At 35.9% G+C, this 23,008-nt stretch overlaps 2 protein-coding genes, 2 long non-coding RNA genes and 1 other non-coding gene across 5 annotated transcripts; 2 read left to right on the top strand and 3 right to left on the bottom strand.

Annotated features, from left to right (window-relative positions):
• Positions 1-93: 93 nt before the first annotated feature.
• LOC130730092 (very-long-chain aldehyde decarbonylase CER1-like) lies at positions 94-7,039 on the bottom strand. The gene is made up of 10 exons (XM_057581983.1): positions 6,980-7,039; positions 6,270-6,487; positions 5,505-5,737; positions 5,178-5,397; positions 1,980-2,355; positions 1,748-1,855; positions 1,148-1,348; positions 979-1,074; positions 520-693; positions 94-428 (listed from the first exon to the last, which is right to left on the bottom strand). The coding sequence occupies exons 1-10, from the start codon at positions 7,037-7,039 to the stop codon at positions 234-236; spliced, it is 1,881 nt and encodes a 626-aa protein (XP_057437966.1). The 3' UTR covers positions 94-233.
• A 2,870-nt stretch (positions 7,040-9,909) lies between these two features.
• On the top strand, positions 9,910-10,663 carry LOC130732580 (uncharacterized). The gene is made up of 2 exons (XR_009017078.1): positions 9,910-10,017; positions 10,370-10,663. It is a non-coding gene; the product is annotated as an uncharacterized LOC130732580 (long non-coding RNA).
• A 4,703-nt stretch (positions 10,664-15,366) lies between these two features.
• Positions 15,367-19,253, top strand: LOC130730090 (uncharacterized). Its single transcript, XM_057581982.1, has 3 exons — positions 15,367-15,823; positions 18,327-18,591; positions 18,796-19,253. Exons 1-3 carry the CDS (start codon positions 15,568-15,570, stop codon positions 19,043-19,045), a joined length of 771 nt encoding a protein of 256 aa, XP_057437965.1. The 5' UTR covers positions 15,367-15,567; the 3' UTR covers positions 19,046-19,253.
• A 296-nt stretch (positions 19,254-19,549) lies between these two features.
• On the bottom strand, positions 19,550-20,428 carry LOC130730091 (uncharacterized). The gene is made up of 3 exons (XR_009016237.1): positions 20,264-20,428; positions 20,065-20,149; positions 19,550-19,796 (listed from the first exon to the last, which is right to left on the bottom strand). It is a non-coding gene; the product is annotated as an uncharacterized LOC130730091 (long non-coding RNA).
• A 2,162-nt stretch (positions 20,429-22,590) lies between these two features.
• Positions 22,591-22,800, bottom strand: LOC130734968 (small nucleolar RNA U3). The gene has a single exon (XR_009018298.1). It is a non-coding gene; the product is annotated as a small nucleolar RNA U3 (small nucleolar RNA).
• Between the last annotated feature and the right edge of the window lie 208 nt (positions 22,801-23,008).

Below are 23,008 nucleotides of genomic sequence, written 5' to 3'. Positions count from 1 at the left end.
TGGGTTCGAGTCTTGTGTATGGAAAAATAACTCCACTAGGAGAGCTAACCTCATGAGAATGTGGATTTCCAGGACTCGAACATGAATCTTAGATGAGAAAACCATAACTGTTTAATTTCAAAATACAATACATTCTGAAAACTCAAATGACATCAATAGGAGGAATCATAGAGGTTGAAAACCATAGTGAATACTAGCTTATTATTACACATTCTAGCACTGCAATCCACATATTAGTAATCAGAACCCATGAATGAGGCTTTATCACTTTGAATCTTGAGAGGTTGGAAACCATGGCGAATACTTGCTTCCCATACTTGCTTAATGCTAAGTATGGTGGAACCACATTCATGGACATTCCATCTTTCTAGGGCATGAATTATACCAGCAACACGCCAAGCACTCATTGCTCTTCTTGGTAGCCAATTCTGACACCATAAATTAATCAGTTTGCTGATCACATTTGAAATTTTAAATTGATGTCTATATTATGAGTGTAAAACAGTGGTAACTACAAACCTCACAAGAGTGCAAGTTCATGAATGTAGTAGGAGTGATCATTGCAGGTGTATAATGGTAGAAGCAATCTTTCCTCGTTTTCTTTGGAGGAAAATGAGAAAAAGGTACGAACAATGTTCCTTCTGGTGCATTCATTTGTTCATCTTCATCCCATCCATCTCCGACTAACCAGGTCTGTTAAACTCATAACACACAGATGAGACTACCCATTAATGTTGATCATTATATGAATTTACATTGTTAAATGGTAGCTAGGAAACGTAAAAAGTGTGAATGTTGGTGCCACAATATTAACAAGGAGACACACTTTTCTTTTTCATTGAAAAATGAAACTTCATGCTCTTATTTGAAGCTCTAATTACTCTTTTTTTGGGACCAATTTAGCATTTTCAAAGAAATAATTGAAGCTAGTCACTTTAAAACTTTTATGAATTTAGTTTTTAAAGAAAATGAATTGACCTTTGGGGCATTAATTGATGAAAGAACCAAGCTTCCTTTGGCCTTGGTGACCTTTCCTTGAAGCTCTTTCAGCTCATCCTTATAAAATACAGCTACCTGCTTGCAATTTTATTCATAATCAGAATAAAAATTTAATAACTAATCTGATTCATATTAACCATGCATGTACCTGTACATTTCTACCACATAAAGCAGTAGCAATAGCAACAGCAATCTTGTTAAATTTGCCTCGAAGAAGCACTTGATTTGTCCCTTTGGGGATGCTGTTAAGCACAGTAGCAGCCGCTAAGCTACTACCATCTACAACCTTTATCTTCAGCTGTGGGAACCTTCGAATGTAAAGCTCACCGCATGAATTCAGCTCTTGTCTCTGCATGCATCAATATTATTCAAATAAAAAAACATTAGTTAACTTGGATAATGCTATGAATTTATCCACATTAGACCAAGAAAAATCGGTCTCACAAAAAGCTTATCCTAAATAATATGTACTAAATGTTAACAAGGTTGATGGGTGTACCGGTTTCGTAAAACTGTCCTATATAGATAAAGTAATTAATAAATTTGCAATTCCATGATGGATTATGTTAAAAATGATTCACCCATGAACCATATTTCTACAACTAACATTTAGCACATGTTATTTACAATATGTTTTTTATACGCTAAAACTTATTTGCAGAGATGCCCTTTTAACTTGTGAACCATATTTTTCTTAATTCACGGTAGACTAAACCTTAATAAATTAGTGAGGTGTGAGTGAACTTACCTGATTTAGAAGTCCTAGGGATATGACCTTTGCACCACTTAACTCAGCCTCCATTATTGCCTCTTCAATCAAGTTATTCAATGTTGTGCTCAGCCTCTTCTTAAAGTACTGCAAATTAAAAACAAAAAAAATTGAAAAAGTGTTAAGTTGATTGTCACAAAATCATCTTTCCGGCCCCCTTCTGGATGAGATGCAAAATCTAATAAAAGTGACCAATGTACAACAATGTTACTTGTGTTGTAAATCTTGGTATAACCCAGGATTGCAACTTGAGATCGTTGAAAGTGTTGCTCTCTAAAACAAAGACACGTCCAATGATGCGAGCAATGAGCATATAACACATCGTGAAAGGCCGCATGAAACGTAGGTACCATTTAGATGCTTGAGGGTTGGAGGCTAAGGAAGAAAACCCTAATCGAAGTTGATAGATGGAATCAATTGTAGTGAAGTGTGTTAAGTGAACCACATCTACTACCTCCTTTGGTCTTTTCAAACAGGTTTCATAACTATCATCTGAGGATGTATCCACAGTACCATAAATGTAGTCATACAGGGGCATGAAAAGTGTGTAATTGGACCTGAATTTGGTGTGATGCAAAGAGTGGAACCTGTGAAAACCAAAATGAAACACTTCTCATTAAAAGACTATAATAGGAGAAACAATAAGCAGGAAATTTCATGCCTACTATTTTTTGTTGCACCTTGTATAATTTGGTTGGACTTTGGCTATGTTTGGCATGCCATTTCAGCTAGCTTATAGCTTATTTGACTAGCTTAAAGCTTATTTGACTAGCTTAAAAGCTCTATAAAAATGTTTGGTGAAGGAGCTTATTTCAGTAGCTTAAAGCTTTAAGCTATAAGCTATCTCAGGTAGCTTAAAGCTTATAGCTTATTAAATATATTCTCATTTTTATCCTTACTATTTTATCAAAATTTCACCTTTAGCCTTATATGTTTTCTACTAAACCTATTTACCTACTCATTTTTCGATGTACCAAAAAAAAAACTTATTTATTTATCAGTTATCACACTTGTCTCATATGTACATCGTTCCCGCACATAAATAATTACTACTTCAGAATAAAATAAATAATTTTATATTACAAATTACAAATTATTTGTTTTATTCTATTTAATTTAATAAAAATATAGAAAAGTAAATAAGTAAAAATTAATATTATATTTTTAAGATGATACATAATTTGAGTGAAATTAAAAAATTTATAATAATTTTAAGGCTTAATACATCAGAAGGCCCCTGAAATTGTAAAGGGAATCAGTTCCAGGGCCTGAAAAAATTTCGCATCAAATTGGGTCCCTAAGAATTTTTTTTTAATTCAATTAAGGACAAATGTTGCCAGACTTCAATTTTAGCCTAGTCAGCAATTCCACGTGGCTTTTTTATTTATTTTTAAATTATAAAAATTATTAAAAATATATTTTTAATTCCAGTTCATTTATTAAGTCAGAAAAAAAAATTAAAAAACTTAATAAAATCCTAATCTAATAATCTCTTAACAAAACAATTACATAATCTAAATAATAAACTAACCTAATAATCTAATTATAACCAATCCCTGATTAAATCCTTTCATCCCCAAATTGAACCCAATTACAAAACTTCCCCATCCCCAAATTGAACCCAGACAAGAAACCAAGTTCTCCTTCCTCCTCCATCACTAAGAACAACAACCAAAAATAAAATTCCAGCAAGAAACCAAAAATACCCAGACAATACTCAATCTCTCCTTCCTCCTCCATCACCAAGAACAACAACCAATCTCAAAAAACCCAAAGCAAAGGTGGGTTCTGGAGTTTGCGGTGGAAGGTGCAAGGCATGGTGGTGGTCCATCGTCTCTCGATCTCGCTTCGCTGTCTCTCGGCTCCTCGCACCGCGCCTCTCCATCCCCCCTCCGTCTCGATCTCGATGGAGGTTGGGGTGTGAGGTTTCTATCGGGGGTTCTCTGTCTCTCTCGATCTCTTTCCCTGGATCCCTCCTTCTCCTTCTCTTGTCTGTTTTTCTGGGCTCTGTAGAAAGGGTGAAGGTTGTGGGTTGTGGTGGTGGAGGCTGTTGTTGCTGTCTGTGTTCATGAAGGTTGTAAGGTTGTTGTGTTGCTGGGTTTAGGGTAAAGATTGGAGATGCAACCGTAAACTTTGGATCTACGAGAAACCCTTGCCTCTGTTGTTTCTGCTTCTCTCTACCGTGGGTTGCTGCAAAGGAAAGATGGAATTGGAGCTTGGCTGTGATGAAGCTTCGATAGTGGAGGAGGGGTTTTCTTGTGCTTTTGTTAAAGAAATCCTCCGTTTAGATTAGGGATTGATGGAAGAGAGAAGATGAGGTGGTGGTGGTTCTAGATTGCTGGGTTTGATGGAAGAAGAGGAAGTGGAAGATGAACAAAATGAAGATGAAGATGTGGGTGGAAAATAAATTTTGGGGTTAGATGAGTTAATTAGGGCTGGATTGATTTATTAAGTTTTTAATTTTTTTCTGATTATTTAATTGAGCTGGAAATAAAAATAATTTTTTATTATTTTTGTAATTAAAAAATAATAATAAAAGCCACGTGGAATTGATGATTGGGATAAAATAGTCTGCTGGCACACTTTGGCCTTAATTGAATTAAAAAAAATTTTCTAGGGACCCAATTTGATGCAAAAAAATTTTAGGCCCTGAATTTGATTCCCTTTACAATTACAGGGGCCTTCTGATGTATTAAGCCTAATTTTAATATTAATATCATATTGGTATTAATGTGAAAATAAAGTAATGTTAAATATAAAAAAAATTATACAAGTATGTCCTTTTATGTCATTTTACAATTTCAGCTTGTTCAACAACTAGTTTTACCAAACACTTTTGTTCAAATTACGTAGCTTTTCAGCTATCAGCTATCAGCTTTCAGCTAGCTTTTCAGCTATCAGCTAGCTTTTCAGCTTTCAGCTAGCTTATCAGCTAAACGTGCCAAACATAGCCTTTGTCTGCCGCAAGCCCAAAAAACATGAGACACCAATTAAAATGTCTTATTTGTAATTAATTTTAGCACATAAAGTTTATATTGTAAATTATATGTACTAAATGTTAGTTGTAAAAACATGATTCATTTGTAAATCAATTTTTAACATGGTCCACCACTAAATTGTCCATTTGAGATGTTACCATGAAGTTTTTTCTTCAATTTTCTACCTTCCAAAGTTTGTCAAGAATACTAGAAACACAAGGGAGACAATAATTACTATTTTTTTTCTTAACCAAATATATCTCACAAGCAGTAGTCGTGAGACTGATATCTCACCTTATGGTCAGAGCACTAAATGGTATGAGTTAACTAAGAGTTGAAAAGCGAAACACCAAGCACTTGTATAAGGGATGAATACTCTAACTCACTTCATATTTGCATCAAATTAGAATAGAGCAGTAATGTAAACTTACGATGGCGTGTATGAGAGATACTTCAATTGGGGAAAGAAGGAGAAGAGTTTCTTGGGGAAGAACTCAAAGTTGCAATGGCCCATGTTGTTCATGAAATCAATGTAGAAGATGTAGCCATAAATTGCAGCTACGGAAGATTTCCACATGAAAAATGTTGTCAATATTGGTATTGAGAACAGCGTGAAATACGCTAAGAACTCAATAAAAGGGTGAGTTACAGCTGCCAAGAATAAAAAAACACAGTTACATCCAAAATTATGATATATTACTATAAGTTTTAATAATATTAGCAAATACTATTTTCTTGTGAAAACAATGTCCTCATACATGTGATAGGCTCAGTGACAATTGAAGAATGATGGTGAGAATGGTAGCGAGAGTAGAGATAATGGTGATGAAGTGCTCTGTGTAGCCAGTAGTAAATGAATTCCACTGGCCCAGCATGCAAGATAGCTGTGACAATCAGACCATCGGTTTTCCACCAGGGAAACTTATAATAATCCCCCAAAATGTTGTACCCAATGTAAATGACCAGTGCACTGAACAAGATCTGGTCATCCCTGCAAGAACAAAAATAATTTGGTGGGTGCTTAATATCAACCTTAAAAGTGTAACGGTCGGGTAAGTTGGTCCCTAGAAGAATAAAATATTACTGTGATTCTTAATTGTATCAAATGTCAGGTCAAGTTAGTCATGACTAATGTTTTACCTAATCAAAGGGACTAACTTGACCGATATTCGGCACAATTAAGAATCTTGAGGTATTTCTTTTTTCTAGAACTAATGCTTAATATCGAACTTAAAAGTGTAACCGTCGAAGAAACTGGTCCCTAGAAGAATAAAATACAAGTATATCATTGTGATCCTTGATTGTGTTAAATATCATGTCAAATTAGTCATGATCAATGTTTTACCTAACCAAATGGACTAACTTGACCGATATTCGACACAATAAGAGATTGTGGGGTATTTTTTTCTAGATACTAACTTGTTTGACAATCAAATTAAACATTTCACTGTATTTTAATGTAAAATTTCTTATATTTTCCCTTAACAAGAAAGACAAAAAATTAAGAATTGAAATTTATGAACCAATTGCTTTCTCTGTCGACTTGTTCGAATTCAAGGCCTTTATCAACAATCCTGTTTTTGCCTTGAGCAGTTTTGTAGCGTGAGACAGAGATCCAAATCTGGTTGTGTAGGATTCTGAGGAGTATAAAAGGGAATACCAGGTAGTACACTGGGTCCCGTTCATTCGATGTGAGACTAGTGTATGTGCCATGGGCAATCCATGGGGCTATAATCACGAACTTTAGATCCATACAAACATGAATACAAAAACAGACAGAGAGAAATGTGTCAACATCAAATAAATTCAATGTTTCATAAATTGATTAAAAACCTATGGTAGGTGATTGAGAAAAGGGCTAAAAAATTGTATACAAAGACACTATTTGAAAGAATTTATTGTACTTATATGGTATAATGCAAGTGTTTGTGAGAGTTTATGTCAATAGACTGATCTAGTTTTTATTAGTTTAATCAAGATATTTTTATCGCCGACAGTGATAAGACTAATCATCTCAAATCTCTGATTCACTTAATTGTCTGAAATGTCTTGTGAAAGAGATTAATCTTGATTATTATTCATGGAAGTTGAAGATTAAATTTAACTAGAACAATCTTATATGACTGTATGTACATAAAAGGAAAAGAGTACAAGAAAAATGCAAGATCCCTGATTAATAAAGAAATTATAATGATGAAGAAGACTATAGTTATAACTTGAGTAAAATAATAACCTTGAAGTTCCCCAGAGACTTCCAAGGCCAATCTGTAAGAATGCCTGGTTTGGAAGCCATATTGTGCATAATAGGGTGCGTGGAACCCTCCTTTAAATAATGCATGAGTGAGTTAGAAATTCATCTAAGTAATTAATTACTGGAAACCAAACTTCTGCAGTGCTTGAATATGAATACGATGTTTACCTGCCAACCTACAAGTTGTCAAGGGTGGTGGAAATTGAACAGTTAACTGCTGCTATACCATTACTGATTCGACATACAAGTTGTTTTCTGGTTTTGCAGGAAGTAAATTCTCATATTTAGAAAAAAAAGAAAAAAGAAAAACGGTATTCTTAAACTCTCATTAGTACATTTTGGTGGCAATATATAACTTTTTCTCAACGATTTAGATGAATGAATTTGTACAAGTATTGTTATTCTAAAAGAAATTGCTAATTTTAATTTGTAGTCTCAATCTCATTATTCTGTAAGGAAGTCGTTGTTTGGTCGAATTGAATGATGTTTGATAGGAAATATGTAAACTTATAATTGTAATTAAGGCAAATGCTACACATATTGTCAAGAAGTGGAAAATCAGTGGCAGATCCAGGACTCGGGTCAGGGGTTCAAATTTTTCAAACGAACGCATCGATAAAAACATAATTTAAAACATGTGCAAAATTTAGACTACTAGTACAAAAAAATTTATATAGGGGGTAAGTGTAATTTTTTTATACTCTAAGTCCGCTATTGTGGAAAACGTTGATGAATGAATGAATAGCTGATCCGTGAGTTATGTTCGGTGTCCTATGGTAGTTATCGGGATTCAGAACTGGCTAGATTAATAAAGCCCAAGAGAAGAATGAGAGGAGGAGAGATAAGTATATACACTACATGAAGGTGGGTTTTTAGCTGCGAGGACTAGCATCGGACTCGACACATACACTACTTTACAATTCAAATTTGTGTTACTTAATGGTAGTGTCTGGACACCAGCCATAGGAGTCAGCGTTGCGATGCTAAAGTCATCAACTATAATAGTGTATGCCTGACGATGATAATTTGAAAGAGATTTGACCCATTTGTTGAGCCCATCTATTAGTGTCGATATGGTCAACGTTTATATTTGATAAATACTAAGCTCATATGTTAGCTGTAACGCCCCAATTTTTCGACTGAGGAATCACATTAGTAACCTAACAAAGTCTAAGGACTATTCTGCAATCCCTAAAATTCAAGGGAATTTTTTTCTTAAAAACAACTAAACACTTCAGCTCAAAGGTTGGAAACATATCATAACTTTATTTAAATAACCTGTTTCCCGATATACTCTAATAATAGTTTACAACACCATAAGTAAGGTTCAAAATAAGTATGCGCACTTTAATAATGGCGGAATCAAGGTTTTAATAACAGAGTTCTCATATAGAAAAGGAGACTCAAACATAATCCACAAAGGAGAAGCAAAGTTGCTTCTTACACCTCTACTCCACTGCCTACGACCCGATCTCTAACTCGAGCAGCTAAACTTCGGCGGAAGGATCTCCATCGCTTAATAGCGTTAAGCGCCCAAACAACAAGTAGCAAATAGAAAAGGTTAACTCCATGTCATTACCACGTATAAAAGGGAAAAACATGCTATTCAAATTTAAGTGCATATCATGGCACATAAACTAGCAACTTAATTCAAGATAGATGACGACATATATTCAGCAATATAGAATCAAATCATATGACAATAATCTCAACAATATAACATCAAATTAAATAACAACAACCTCAATCTATAACATCAAATCAGATATCAACAACCTTGACAATATACCATCAAATCATATATCAACAACCTCAAACTATAACATCTAATCAGATATCAGTAAAACCAACAATATGGGTAAATCAATGACGTCTCGTAAGACGGGACAATGATAGGACCACACCTCCTCATCGCCACTTATTGCGCCACACAAGGCAGGACAACCGGGTGAACACAATCACCTGACCGCCGCTTATACGTCACACAAGACGGGACAACCAGGTGAACACAATCACCTGACCGCCACTTATACGTCACACAAGACGGGACAATCGGGTGGACACAACCACCGCATTGCCGCTTATCGCCACGCAAGGCAGGACAACCAGGTGAACACAATCACCTGACCGCCACTTAATAACGCCACGAAGGCCACACAGTACGCCACGAAGGCCACACAGAGTACAATCCAACAACGCATATGCACAAATATATATCAACAATTTCAAATCCAATAATCAAGGCAGAGTAACCCTATGTTACTCTTAATATCAACAAGCATACGTCAACTCAATTCCATATTCAGCACAAACACATCAAGCTCTATTGAGCGATGAATCAATAATTCAGTGTTGGAAAGCATAACCCTGTCATATCAACTAGAAAGCAGTAATGACAGAAACCAGTAAACGGTCGAAGCCTCTCAAAAACAGAGACGCATGTCTCTATTGTTTAACAACGGCCTTAGCCTCAGAAAACATTTGTCACAAGTCTCAGAAAATATTCAACATAAGCAAGTATACAACATAGCAAGCATACCAATATTTCAATCAATTGCCAAGCAAATTAAACACCTTCATCTCAAACGCATGCAGTGCGATAAAAGCATGCAAGACTCAAAGACACTCTATACTGAGTTACCCTTACCTTCGTGAGTAGTAGTAGCAGGGGCGGACCCACATAGGGCCCAGTGGGGTTCAGTTGAACCCCCTGAAGAAAAAAAAATTCAACCTACCCCCTATAACATGTTTTTTTTAACCCCCTGAAAATTTAATATTGCACCCTAGACCCCAACTCCTCTCTCTCTCACACTATAGTCACTATTAGTCAGATCTCTCTCTCCTCTCACAGTCACCACGCACGCACTCTGCACTCACGCTCTCATTCTCTGATTTCCACCACCGGCCACCACCACCACCGGCCACCACCACGCCGGCCGCCGCCGCCGCACCACCACGTGCCACTCTCCAGCCGTGCGCCCCTGCCTTTGGCTGTGCCTCTGCGGTTCTAATTTCTACAGGTATGGGCATGGCTGATTTTTTCCTAACCCTAATTTCTGTTTTTCCCCTAATTTCTAAAGTTATAATCTTCTAATTCTTCTCACCTGTTCAATTTGTTTATCCTAGTTTCTTGTTTTCAAGATTTTCCCCTTCAATTCCAAGTTCAAATTTATATTTTCTTTTTTTGAATCAACAACTTGTTTCATTCTTTTCCATTGACGTTGAATGTAACTTATTCCAAACACAAACTACATTCATCCTCAGCAATGATATAATGACCAAATAGCATCAATTGGCACGAAAAGAATGACCTAAAATTACCACTAGTAATAGTTATATTGTATGAAATGGCAATCTTTGTACATCATGCAGCTCATACAAATAATCATATACAACTCCTGCCCGGGTCCTCGCACTGAGATAGCCATAGCCCATAAGTCCATATGCTCTATGATCTTTTGCCTAACTTTGTGAACTGCATCAGGTGATCAGGGGATGTGCACTTCTTCTCATTACCTTAAATGTTAAACGGATATAGTGTTGATACATTTTAAATTTATACTTTCATTTCAAATTTGTTTCATTTACTGGAATAATTTTAGTGTTGCCTATATTGAAAAGAATTGAGTTAGAACTGAAAATACATTGACTATTTGATTGTGTTGAGCTGCAAGCATCATGGTTTTGTTGATTTATAAATAATGGCATGGTGAGCACCAACATGTGATGGATCGCTTGCTATATCTTACAGGGTGTTTTGTCTTTTGTAACCTATGGTGTTACTGTATCATCTTTTGCTTTCTTGGGGCTGGGTAGTAAGGTAGTTATTAATGTTGTTTGGATAACTTAACTATGAAGTATGTTGCTGTCCTTAGTTCTTAGTGATTACTTGGGTCTGATTTGTGTGTAAGGTAATTGATTTCTCAAACGTTGTATTGCTGTTAGCACTCCTTGTGCTTGATTTTAATGAATGCTTTGCTTATAAAAAATAAATAAATAATGGCATGGTAACTTGCCATTCCAATTGGCAGCTCAATTGTTTGTATATGCAAGCTGCTGCAAATTACCTTGTTCTGATATGAATCAAAGTGTTTAATTAAATGCTTAATTATATTATTAATCCTTTTTCCTTTGTTAAAATAGAGTAGTGCTGCCATGTTTTTACTGATTATGGTATGTTTTTAATTTTAGGAAGGTCATAGACAAATTTGAACCCCCTGACCCCGGGGTCCTGGATCCGCCACTGAGTAGTAGTGCATAGAAGTTGCGAACCTTATGACCCTTCCGATCTTAGAAAATTAATCTCTTTTTTTTAAAGATGCTAAGTTTCAAGATCCTAACTTCCGCTCTAAAACACAAGAATCTCCTCACACTCAACGTACACTCTAGAATTTTCACCAAAAACTTACTCACTCAAATAACAACTTACTCACTCAAATAACTAATGCTATTGTGATCTTTTTGTGTGTTTCCATTTCTTCCATCGAAGGCCATGTTGCTGCCTTATATACGCATAGATTTCAATACTTATATGTGAAGAAACCACACAATAGAAGGACGTGTGTCGTATGAAGTCAGAAGGACGTGTAAGCTGGGCAATTATCTCATGGTTATAATATGCAAACATAAGTGCAGCAAACGACACGTTCACCATGCAGCAAGAAGGAGGTGGTGTGTTTGGAAGAAATCCACCATGCAAACAAGCAGTGGCGGATCCAGGACCCCCTGATTAGGGGTTCAAATTTTTCACATGAAAACATCGGTAAAAATATAATTAAAAACAACTTTAATATGTTTATACATAAGAAATTATGCAAGTCATAGTTGTCATCTACGTGATTTCATATTATGAAATCGTTGAACAATTTACACTAGCAGTAGCGATCCTTTTCTCCCCTCAATCAAAGGAAAACTGAATAAAGTTAAATCTTACATCAGACTTGTAGAAATATATAAAAACGACTTTCTCTTATCATTTTACTTACTAATGGAAATAACAGCCCAAATAAATAAAAACAGAGGAAAAAATACTTGTCATTTGAAATTTTATATCTGCAAATATTTATGTATATATGCACATGTATATGTATGTATGATTCATTAATATTTATGTATATATGCACATGCAAAATATCTTAGTTTAAATTGATCAACTGAGATGAGAAATCTAAACTGAAAACACCAGAAAAATATATTTTTCTCATCGAACGTTTCTAATTCAGTAAAGATTAGATAAATGAATAATTCGATTGTCTTCAAGAATTAAGTATCTAAATCGAAACAAAAAAATTAAACAAAGAAAGCATAATTTGAGATTGAACTATTTTGCAGACGATGATTCTTATTGCAGTTCTCACATCTCAGTTGAGTGGAACTTAGGGCAGCGAGAGAAAGAGGGTGAGTGGCTGAGTGCGCATGTGTGTAAGAGAGTGAGAGAGTAAGTGATGGTAAGTCTTTAGTGCAAAACTTGGTCTACTAATATAATTTAAAAATTTCAGGGGTTCAAAAAATATATTATATAGGAATGTAAGTGCAAAAAAATTTTGTTCAGGGGTTCAGATGAACCCCCTCACTTCCAAGTAGATCCGCCCATGCAAACAAGCATGAGGTGCCATGTCAGAAACATGCAAATAAGCAGGATCTGTCCAGTTTCTTTTTCTTAATTAGAGGTTTATGAGAGGGTGAACTGTTGTCCTTGGTCTAGGTGTCGAGTAGTCATGGGTTGTAGTGTGTGGTGTGTCAAGATTTGAGTGGGGAGTTGGGCACGTGCTACTCCCCCAAAGGCCACGAGAATTCTGACAAAAGAATGGTAAATGAATACTAAAACAAAGTTGGAATCAGAATGGTTAGACTTATAGGATAAAGTAAAGTGTTAGTCTTAATTGGATAGTGTAGGATTTAACTCATAGAGCTATAGAAAAAATGTTAGAAAGATGAATCATTATCCTAAAAATTATTAGGGACTCTATGATATAATCTAAGATCACTTTGAGCAAGTTTAAGTGATCAATGAACGGGTGTTAAACTATAATATTGTTTCTTCATATATTATATATTATATTTTGTCACTTATCAACCAGTCACTGACTATCATTTCTTTCTTTCATATATTTTTTCTTCTTTTTATCTTTTAACTTAATTTTTAAATTTTCTTTTATTTCAATTCAAGTAAGAAAATAATAATATCAATGTTAATTATATAATAATTTTTACATAAACACAGAAGCACAATAAATACATCAACTTAACCTTAATAACGCTTATCGCTATTTAACTAATAAATAACTAGTTAATTAATCGCATAAATTATCCGGGTCTTACATTAGCGTTGGACTGATTGACGCTAATGTCCAATGAATACAAGGGTGTGATCGTCGTTGTAACATCATACAACGACAATTCTGTGCCTCACTATTCTGTGTCATCCCCGCCGTGCAGTGAGGATGTAGCTTTGAAGAAGGAGGTGATCGTCTCTAACATTGCTTCGTTGGGTGAGACGATCGGGAAATATTCACACCAACAAGTTCAAATTTTTGATAGGTAAGTTCATATAGCAAGTCGGAGACCCCCTATGCATCAATTAGTTTTTGTAAATGTGGATGGTAGTGTGTGGGGAATCCAGGGAGAGCTTGTTTTGGAGGGTGTCTTAGATACTCTGATGGCTTATGGTTGAGGGGTTTCTTACGCAGGGTTGGTTACTCAGACAATTTGCATATGTAATTGTCTATTTTTAATGGGTTCAGGTTCTTGGGGTGAAATATTAGGAATGTTGTTTGTCAATCTAATTCCTTGGGTTATGTTCTTCTCTTGAGGAGAGATCTCTGTATAGACATAAATATACTACCCTAATGTGAAATATAAAGGATTTGTAGATCAGAAAGTGAGAAGTTGAGATTAAACATATCTTAAGGGAGGCAATGCTCGCATATATTTTGGGCAAAGTTTGACCCAAGACATGGATGAACCCTTGATGATAATTTAGACCCCTGTAAAGAAAATGAGCCAACTCCTGTTGGCTGATGTCATGGAAATCTCGTTTGAGAAATTTCAACTTAGGTGGTGTTGTGTTGAGTTTTTTGTTTTTCTGTTTGTTTTCTTTTTATGTTGTATTCTACAACATAACCCCTTACTTTAAAAAAGAAGATGATAACTAATTGTTATTTGTCAAAAAATAAAAAATTTAATTTTGATTAAAATAAGAGTATGAGATGTAGTTTGATATTAGATTCAATTATTGAATTTTATGGCATATTACAGCATCTCCAATGCAAGGTTCTTATTTCTTATTTCTGAGCTAAAAACTAAGATCTGAGTTCTTAACCATTGGAGGATGTTGACGTGGAGTTCTTAGCTCTTAAAAATAAGAACTAGTTCTTATATAAGAGCATCTCCAATGTTAGTTCTTATTTCATAGTTCTTAGCACTATTCATGTGGGCCCGTATTGCCGCATGTGCTTAAGCAACTCTCAAACAATTTTGCTCCAACTATGAGTTCTTAGTTATTAGTTCTTACCACTATTCATTTGGTCTCACCAAGCACATTATTTATACTTTTTATTTTCATAAAGTAAAAAATAAAACTCATAAAGTAATAAAGTAAAATTTCTTATATAAGAACTCAATTCTTATTTTTAAGAACTAAGAACTCTATGTCAGCACCTCCAATGGTAAAGTTCTTAGTTGTTAGTTTTTAACTCAAAAATAAGAACTAAGAACCTTGCATTGGAGATGCTCTAATGAGTTTTACTTTTTGAGTTTTTAGCATAAAAAATAATTTTTTTCTCTCATTCATCAACTGATTTAATTTAACTATTAAATTAACATTTAAATTTAAATCAAAATTATATGAAAATAAAAAATATTACTACTATAATGGTATTGTGAGACTAGATGAATAGTTCTTAGAACTAATAACTCATGGTTAGAGCAAAATTCGCAAAGAGTTGCTTAAGCACATGTGGCAGTATGAGCCCACATAAATAGTGCTAAGAACTAAAAACCTTTAGAAACAAGAGAAAGGGGAATGATGGAAGGGAGCTAGAGTCAAAGCACGAATTTCGAGGCATTTTCCTTCCATTAGTTTAACTGAAACAAGTGAGATGAAGTGTGTGTTTGGTTTCAAATCTGAATAGGCCAAACGTGGATCTAGAAATCCAAAAGCAACTAATTCTTGCTTCTGTAAACGTGGATCGGAGTGAAACGTAGATCATGAATGAGTTTTCCAAACACACACGAAGTGTATGTGTGTTCGTTAGTTTGCAACTATGTTTGCCACATAATAAAAATTCAGGAATTCACATTCTAATAAAACAAACGTGAAATGAATCTATAAATTACGTTCACGTTTAGTTAGGGCAATTGAAACTCAAACATACCATTAGGAAAAGAGTTCATGGGACACACATAAATCAATCCCATCCACTTCTCTTTCTTTCCTTCCACTTTTCTTTCTTCTCTCCTTCAAACACGCTATTATTATATTCTACAAAATCAGAAACAGAAACAGTGATACACAAACTGACACTAGCACGTTGATTCTTGACCACACAGAAGAAGAAAACGCGGCGGCGATGGGTGATTCATCGGAGGATTTCTCGGTGGTGGTTCTGGCTTCCGATCTCGCCGTCGATGCTCGACCCTTCCTCGCCCACCAATACCAACAAGGAGCAGAACCAGAACCAGAAGAAGAGAGTTGGCACGATTGTTCTCAGCACCTCTCCCCCGACGAAGACTTCTCCGATCTCGATCAACTGCAATTCCTCACCCTTCATGGCTCCGACAAGAATAACCACCGCATCCTCCGTATCGTCGGCAAGTACTATCCTGGTATGGTAACACCTCCTTCCCTGAATTCACGACTCTTAGGGTTTTAGTGTCAATTGGTGGTGATGTTTGTTTCTTAGGCACATTTGGGTGTTATTCAAAGCTACTATGTATCTCTCTGATTTGTATGAAATACAATTGTTTTTAACTGTGTCAGTGTGCCAAATCAGTCATGTGATAAACCATGTTTTTGTGCAATTATGTTGAAAATTTGAATAATTAGAGCACCAATTCTCACGCACCAAAACAGGGGAATCAAGTGTTTAACTTTTTATAGCATAGTATCGCGACCTGTCGCGGATGACCCCCAAAAATGAAATCCCATACAAGGGATGGCCGCTATTGGCCGCGAATAGCGGGATTTTGTGGCCGCGATCGCGCGCTATCGATATCTATGGTTTATAGACTTGTTCAAGGCGGGGAAAGACTTGAACCAAGCAGTGTATCTGCCATGGCGCTTTCTCATGGCAGTTTTTTGGCTTTCCACCATGGCCGATATCCCGTCATTGCCGACATTATATGTCATGTATGAAGGGATTTTGGCTTTCGGCGGATGAGTAAAAAGATTTGGTCAGGGAACGTGACATCGAGGAAAGGTGGAGGAGGTCTTTTTGTAAACTATTAAATGGAGGGCATGAGCTTCCGTTGGACTTGAATGCGGTTTATACAATAGAGGAGGTTCAAAATTACTCCTTTCTACCAAAGGATCTGAGAATGTAAGGCAAAAGTATCATTGAAGAGGATGGATAATAACAAAGCAGTTGGATAATTGATTAGATAATATACGTGTTGGGTTGAGGAAAGGGTTAGGAGAGAGAGGCATACGGTGGTTTACAAAGTTGTTCAAGGAGATTATGAGGTCTAAGTGCATGCCAGGTGAATGGAGGAGAAGTACTTCAAACCTTACCCTTGTGAACAAATGTGACTTTCAAAATTGCCCAAATTATTAAGGGATAAAGTTTTTAAGCTATATTATAAAGCTTTGAGAGAATAATTCAGTGAAGAATGAAGATTAAGGAGAAAAACAATTTGGCTGTGTACCACGAAGGTTAAACGAGGATCTATGTACTTGCTGCGAAGAGCAACGGATAGATCTTGGAGGAATCTAAGAGATTTACACAGTTTTCATTGATTTGGAAAAGACTTATGATACATGGGTAATTCTATAATGAAAAATGGAGTTCAGATTACTTACATTCGAAAATCAATTATATGTACGATACGAGTTGGTCACATACTCACAGGCTCACAGCTAGTGAGTGTGAGAACACTAAGTGGGGCCATAAAATATTTCTCTATAACTATAAGTTTGTCCTACAGGTCAACTTTGAGTCCTCTATGCTTCTATTTGGTTCTAGATTTTCTTACTAAACATATCGAACGAGGGTGTCAAGGTGCATGCTTTTTGCAGATAATATATTTTTAGCTGGAGAGTCGAGAGAAAAAAAAAATTGAAAGTTAGATATATGGAGTCAAGTCTTGGAAGCACGTGACTTCCGCTTGAGCAAAAGTAAACAAAATATATGTAATGTAAGTTAGTAGGATACAGGCGAATTCTGCTTAAAGATGAAAATCAGAGAATATACCACACAAAAAATCTCATGCTTTAAGCACCTTGGGTCCATCATACAACATGACAGGGATATACAAGGGGTTGTCAACCATAAAATTCAGACCTAGTGGATGAAATGGAGATGTGCTTTAGGTTTAATCTCAAGGTTAAAGGATAATTTTATTGCATAGCTACAGGACCTGCAGTGTTATATGAAACTAAATGCTAGGTACTAGGTAGTAAAGAGCCAACATGATAGGATGTTTAGTTTAGTGTTGTAGAGCTGAGAATATTTTTGTGGGTTAGTGGCTAAACAAGACAAGATTACAAATAAAATCATTACAGATAAAGTCGAGGTGGCCTCCTGTGGAGATAAGATGGGTTGAGTCTTGTTATAGCTGTTTGCAGTTGGGCATGTTGAAGCAGTGATAAGGAGGGTAGCCCATATGGAGGGTATTCGAACAGTTAAAGTTAGAGGAAAACCAAGGGAAACTATAGGTCAAACTATTAAGAGAGGGTTGGATTTAATAGTCTATCATTAGACTTAATTCTAGACAGGACATTGCAGCGTGGTTCAATTCATGTTGTCAACCCAACCTAGTGGAAAAAGGCTTTGATTATTGTTGTATACTTGTATGTACTCTCTTTGACATATTGTATGTAAATGATGGAATATTTCTCAACATAGTTAGATTCAACTGCATTACCTTACCATATGCTCATATTTCTTGATCTTATATGTAAATCTCACTATTCATAACTAGTTTGCCCCCTACCTTTCTCAACACCTCCGTCATATCCTATTCTCTTTCTACCAGGAAAAATATTTAAATAAAGAGCAATACGGTCTCAAATAATAAAATTTTCATTTTTTTTTTCTGTCTGAGATGCTGTTTAGAATACTTTTATTGCTTTGGCACTTAAGTGAGATACCTGCTTTCAAATGATATGCAGCAACAGTTGTGAGTGCAGAGCGGTTGAAGAGGTATGTTTTTCATAGAATTTGTAGTGAATTGCCAGATGGACCATTCTGCATCGTTTACATGCACAGCACCGTTCAAACAGAAGATAATTCCCCTGGCCTGACCATCTTGAGGTGGATTTATGAAGAACTTCCAGCTGATTTTAAAGACAGGCTTCAAACTGTGTACTTCATCCACCCTGGGCTTCGCTCCAGGCTAGTCATCGCTACTCTTGGCCGGTTTTTTCTGAGTGGAGGGTAAGTCATTTATTGATTTCTTAGCAGAAATCATCATCTAAGAGCATTCAATTAGGAGTATCATATTACAACCTATGTCAAGCAATCTAATGTAATGATATCATATGACTTCATCATTAAAGCGATCAACTGCATAACTTCTTATGGTTGATTATTACCTTTTTCTCTCTCATTTCTGTTTGTTTTACTTTGTTCTTTGTTTAGATTATATTGGAAGATTAAGTATGTAAGCCGCCTTCAGTATCTTTGGGATGACATAAAGAAAGGGGAGATTGAGATTCCAGATTTTGTGCGAAAGCATGATGATATTTTGGAGCATAGACCGCTCACAGATTATGGCATTGAACCCGATCCCTTTCACTTGACTGGGATGCCTTCACTCACACCCTCATTTGGAAAATACGAGGATAGATGGGGAGCAAGGGATTATGCGTCAGAGCACGGTTACCACTGAATCATAATATGATCTCAAACTTTTGTACAGAATAGCTCAGATGTTGTATTTGTGTTACATATACTTTTATGTGAGCTTCTTTACTTGTTAAGTTAAGCTTTACTATATGCGACTCTGGAGAAACTTAATTTAACATATGATTGTATGAAGGTTCAAAATGTACGTTTCCATACATTCCTGAGGCATGTTGAAATAGTTGTATCATGTATGAGTTGCTCCCCTTTTAGAAATTAGTTCTTTGCTGTGCATTATATCTGGTATCATTGCATTCAATTTGGAAATTAGGAATAACAGCAATGTTACTACTTTAGAGAACAAGCCCCTTTCTTTAGGGTAAAATATCATTCTTAATTAGCATATCTTGACACACAAGGGATGAGACAAGCCACTTATTTTCATTTCTATATTCTAATTTGATATCTGCATGGTTTATTCATGATTTTGTCCCTATTTCATCATGAAAGTATTGATCAGAGTCCCTGAGCTACATGAAAACCATAAAGCTGCTAGATAAAACAAGGATTCTAGTTTTATTTGAATACAATAAGCAGTAAGTAGATGAGTACGATATTACAATGAGTTTACAGGGTGAGGTAGTAAGTAATACAACCATTAGATTTAAACTTTAACAACCCATTACAGAAGCAGTAACAGTCGTTGCTTGCTAATATACCAGTAATATGGCTCTCCTGCCATAGTTGTAGTTCAGCAGCATTCTTCCCAAATACAGCAGCAGCACAGAGCAAAGAGGCTACATGATCAAAAAGAGTTGCAACAGAAGAAGAAAAGGTATCAGCGTTTACACAAATAAATTTGTTTGAAGGCTTGGTTGGATTATATGCTGATCCTATTCACTGACAAGTAGTAAAAATCTTCTGGTGTAAGTGGAAGCTATTCTCTAAATCTTTTAAGTTCAATAATCAGTTCATGTTTAATTAGTTAAACATTACACATGGTTATACTTATATCTATCCCTGATTTTAAGTCTATCAATCTATCATTAAGAATTAGATGCTTACCATCCCTCAATGAAGCCCCTCTCTCCTTTCTTCTTCGTACGGTAGAACAACTTTCTTTTGGCGGGAGGATTCTCAGTTGGATATCCTGAAATCATAGGATCATGAAAAGCAAAAATTGTGAGATTTTCACCTTAAACAGGTTTTGTGTGTGCTTGTTTATGTGTGAGTAAGAGAGCTGCTGTGAAGGATATATGGGAACCTGGTGGAGGCTGATTTGCCTGGGTCTCTGATTTCTGCATTTTGGAGAATGAAATGTGAGGAGGTCAATGTATTGAGCACTTGTATCAAGGTATGCTTCTGTATTATGATACTGTAATGTTGATGTTATAGTTGTCAAGTTATATACCAAAACCTTATGATATGACACTATATATAAATACACACATGGGGAGGGTTTAAATGTGCCTAGTCAGAGAATATCATGTTTGCATGTTTGGCCATTTATGATTGGCCACGCCTTGTGAACATGCTTTTCTTGAAGCTACCTTAATCTTTTGATTACAGCATGAAAAACAATTAAATGAAGAAACCATTATCTTCTGGAGGTCGGTTTGTTATTCCATTCATACAGCATTTTCTGAACATAACTTTGCAGAGTGATTATTCCTTTTCATAAATTTTTCAAAAGCCACTTTCAACTTAAGCCCCTCCTAAGGAACCTTCTCTAGAATATTTTTTTCTCAATTTTCACATCTTTCTGATTCATATTTGGACTCCTTATGGAAAAAAAAGAAAATGTAGAGAGAATCATGTTGGTTTTAGATTGAAAGCCAGATAGTATTTGTTTGTAGCAACATAAAAAAGCAACTTTTTATACTTCTATGTTATTCAGAACTTGGATCCTTTGCTTAGTCCATAGGACAACAAAAAGCAGTGAAGGAACATGTCATAGAAGAATAAAGGCACTTAAGTAGATTCGATTTTGGTTGAGTTTGTCAAAGGTTTTAGACTTATCTGCGTGTCAAACCTACTGAAATGTGTAATGAATTTTTGTGAAGAATATATTCGTCACTAATTGCTTTTTGATAGAAATTTCTGTAGGTGGAATAAAACAATTAAACCATGATATTTAATTGGTGGAATGGATAGGGGATTAGCACGATGTAACATCATTTGCACTGCACACATAATGCAGACGTATGCTGATCTAATTCCCACTTCCCTGGATAATTAAGCAATGTAATCATAAATGAATTCTTATTTTTCTCCACTTCAAAAGCCCACTTGGTGTGTTTAGTGGCCTACATTAAACCTTGGTCTACTCTTCTTTCCTTGCTGCCACTAGAACTTAGTACTGGGCCAGCCCAATGAAATTCAACTGATTTTCAGCCTCTGCAGAGCCAGCCAGTGCCCCAAACCTAGGTGCCCCTAACCGCCCGATCATCCGCGCACATGAAAGATCGAATGGTCCATAGTGGAAGGCGCTGCAAGAAGAGCAAGAGGAGACAATGACCTAACCTTAATCTTGCCAACCTCATACCTGACACGACACACAACGACGAGCTCCATCATTGCTAGGTCCTGGAAGAGAAAAAAAAAAACTTCACTTAGGGTGATTGGTCGATGAGGTTTTAATCACTAGAAAAGAATGCAATTGAAACACTATTAAACTCGAGGCATTAAAATTATGTAATTGTAAAACCATCGAGATAAAAAATAATTGAACTCAATTACTATGAAATGAAATGTTTAAAATTTTCGACAACTCCAGCACAACAACATTAAGAAAAGTGTATATTCAAGTAATCTAAGGGTAGTTGTTATTAACAACCCCCCTGGTCTAATTTCATCTCCCCCTTTTAAATGCGTATAAAAAATGGAGGTGGAGTTAAATGAGAGGAGGGTGACATTAACCATTACCTAATCTAAGAGAGGGTTGGACATAGATTTGGGTTTGCCGTTTAATTAGATGAAAACAAAAGGGGTGCATGTCTTAGTAAATATAAGGTCCCAAAACATGCCACTTGGCCTTTTGATCAATTTTTCCCCTACTTTAACTTGGTTTTGGTTTGCTCTAGGCGGTCCCCTATTGTCTTTTGTTTTTTGTTTTTCCTTGTAGCGTAAAGCCAATCTGGCCTTGTGCCCCTTTGTAATTGGACTTAGGTCCTTTTCTTGAATCTAAGTTCATTTGACCAAAAAAAAAAAAAATGCCTGACTTATGAAAAGGTTCGAACCTTTTCTGTTGTGCTTGACTCAACCAAAATCACTTTCTTTCTTGAACCATTTTGTTTTGGTTTTACCACTGCAATGCCACCTACATTAGAGCATGAATCTCCTTTGGGCTTTGGGAGGTCAAAGAGACTTTCTTGTACAAACAACACATGTAGTTCAACACCATAAAAAAGCACAAGAAGCTGGCATGCAAGCACAAACATTTCAGTTGCTACCAATTCATTTTCTTCCCCTGGAGTGAGAAGTCCTTTGGGAATCAAGGTGATTTCTTTATCAATGTTATTCCTTTCTTTATAAATAAATTTTCCTTTCATTTTAAATTAAAATATGCTAGTAGATATGCAAAAAAATATGAGTCTATCAGACAACCGTGTGACCACCCCAGCCGGTGATACCAGCTGAGAACAATCCTCCACCGTCAATCAGATGAACCCAAAGGTTAATCGGACGACTCTCTGATCACACGGTCATGGTTCATCAACCAGACTTTGGTTCCTGTCTCCTTAGAACTCAAGGATACAGTTGTACGAGCCTATAGAACAGATCCTGTTCAAGTAAGGTCGTGACCAGAACTGTCAGCGTGTGGTATATAAACGTTAGAATATAGTTCAGTGCTACCGGTGTGGGACTTTATGTTGTTATTCTGGTTACTGTGACTTTTGTTGTGTAAAATGATGTCGCTTTGCCTTCATGGCTTAGAAAAACGTTAGAGGAATTTGTCTAACTCATTGTTGACATATCCGGTTCTGAAGTTATTCAACCCTTTTAGAAC

Source organism: Lotus japonicus, chromosome 1 (assembly GCF_012489685.1).
Source record: "Lotus japonicus ecotype B-129 chromosome 1, LjGifu_v1.2".
NCBI classification, from domain to species: Eukaryota; Viridiplantae; Streptophyta; class Magnoliopsida; order Fabales; family Fabaceae; genus Lotus; species Lotus japonicus.
This window is presented reverse-complemented; position numbering and strand designations above follow the sequence as displayed.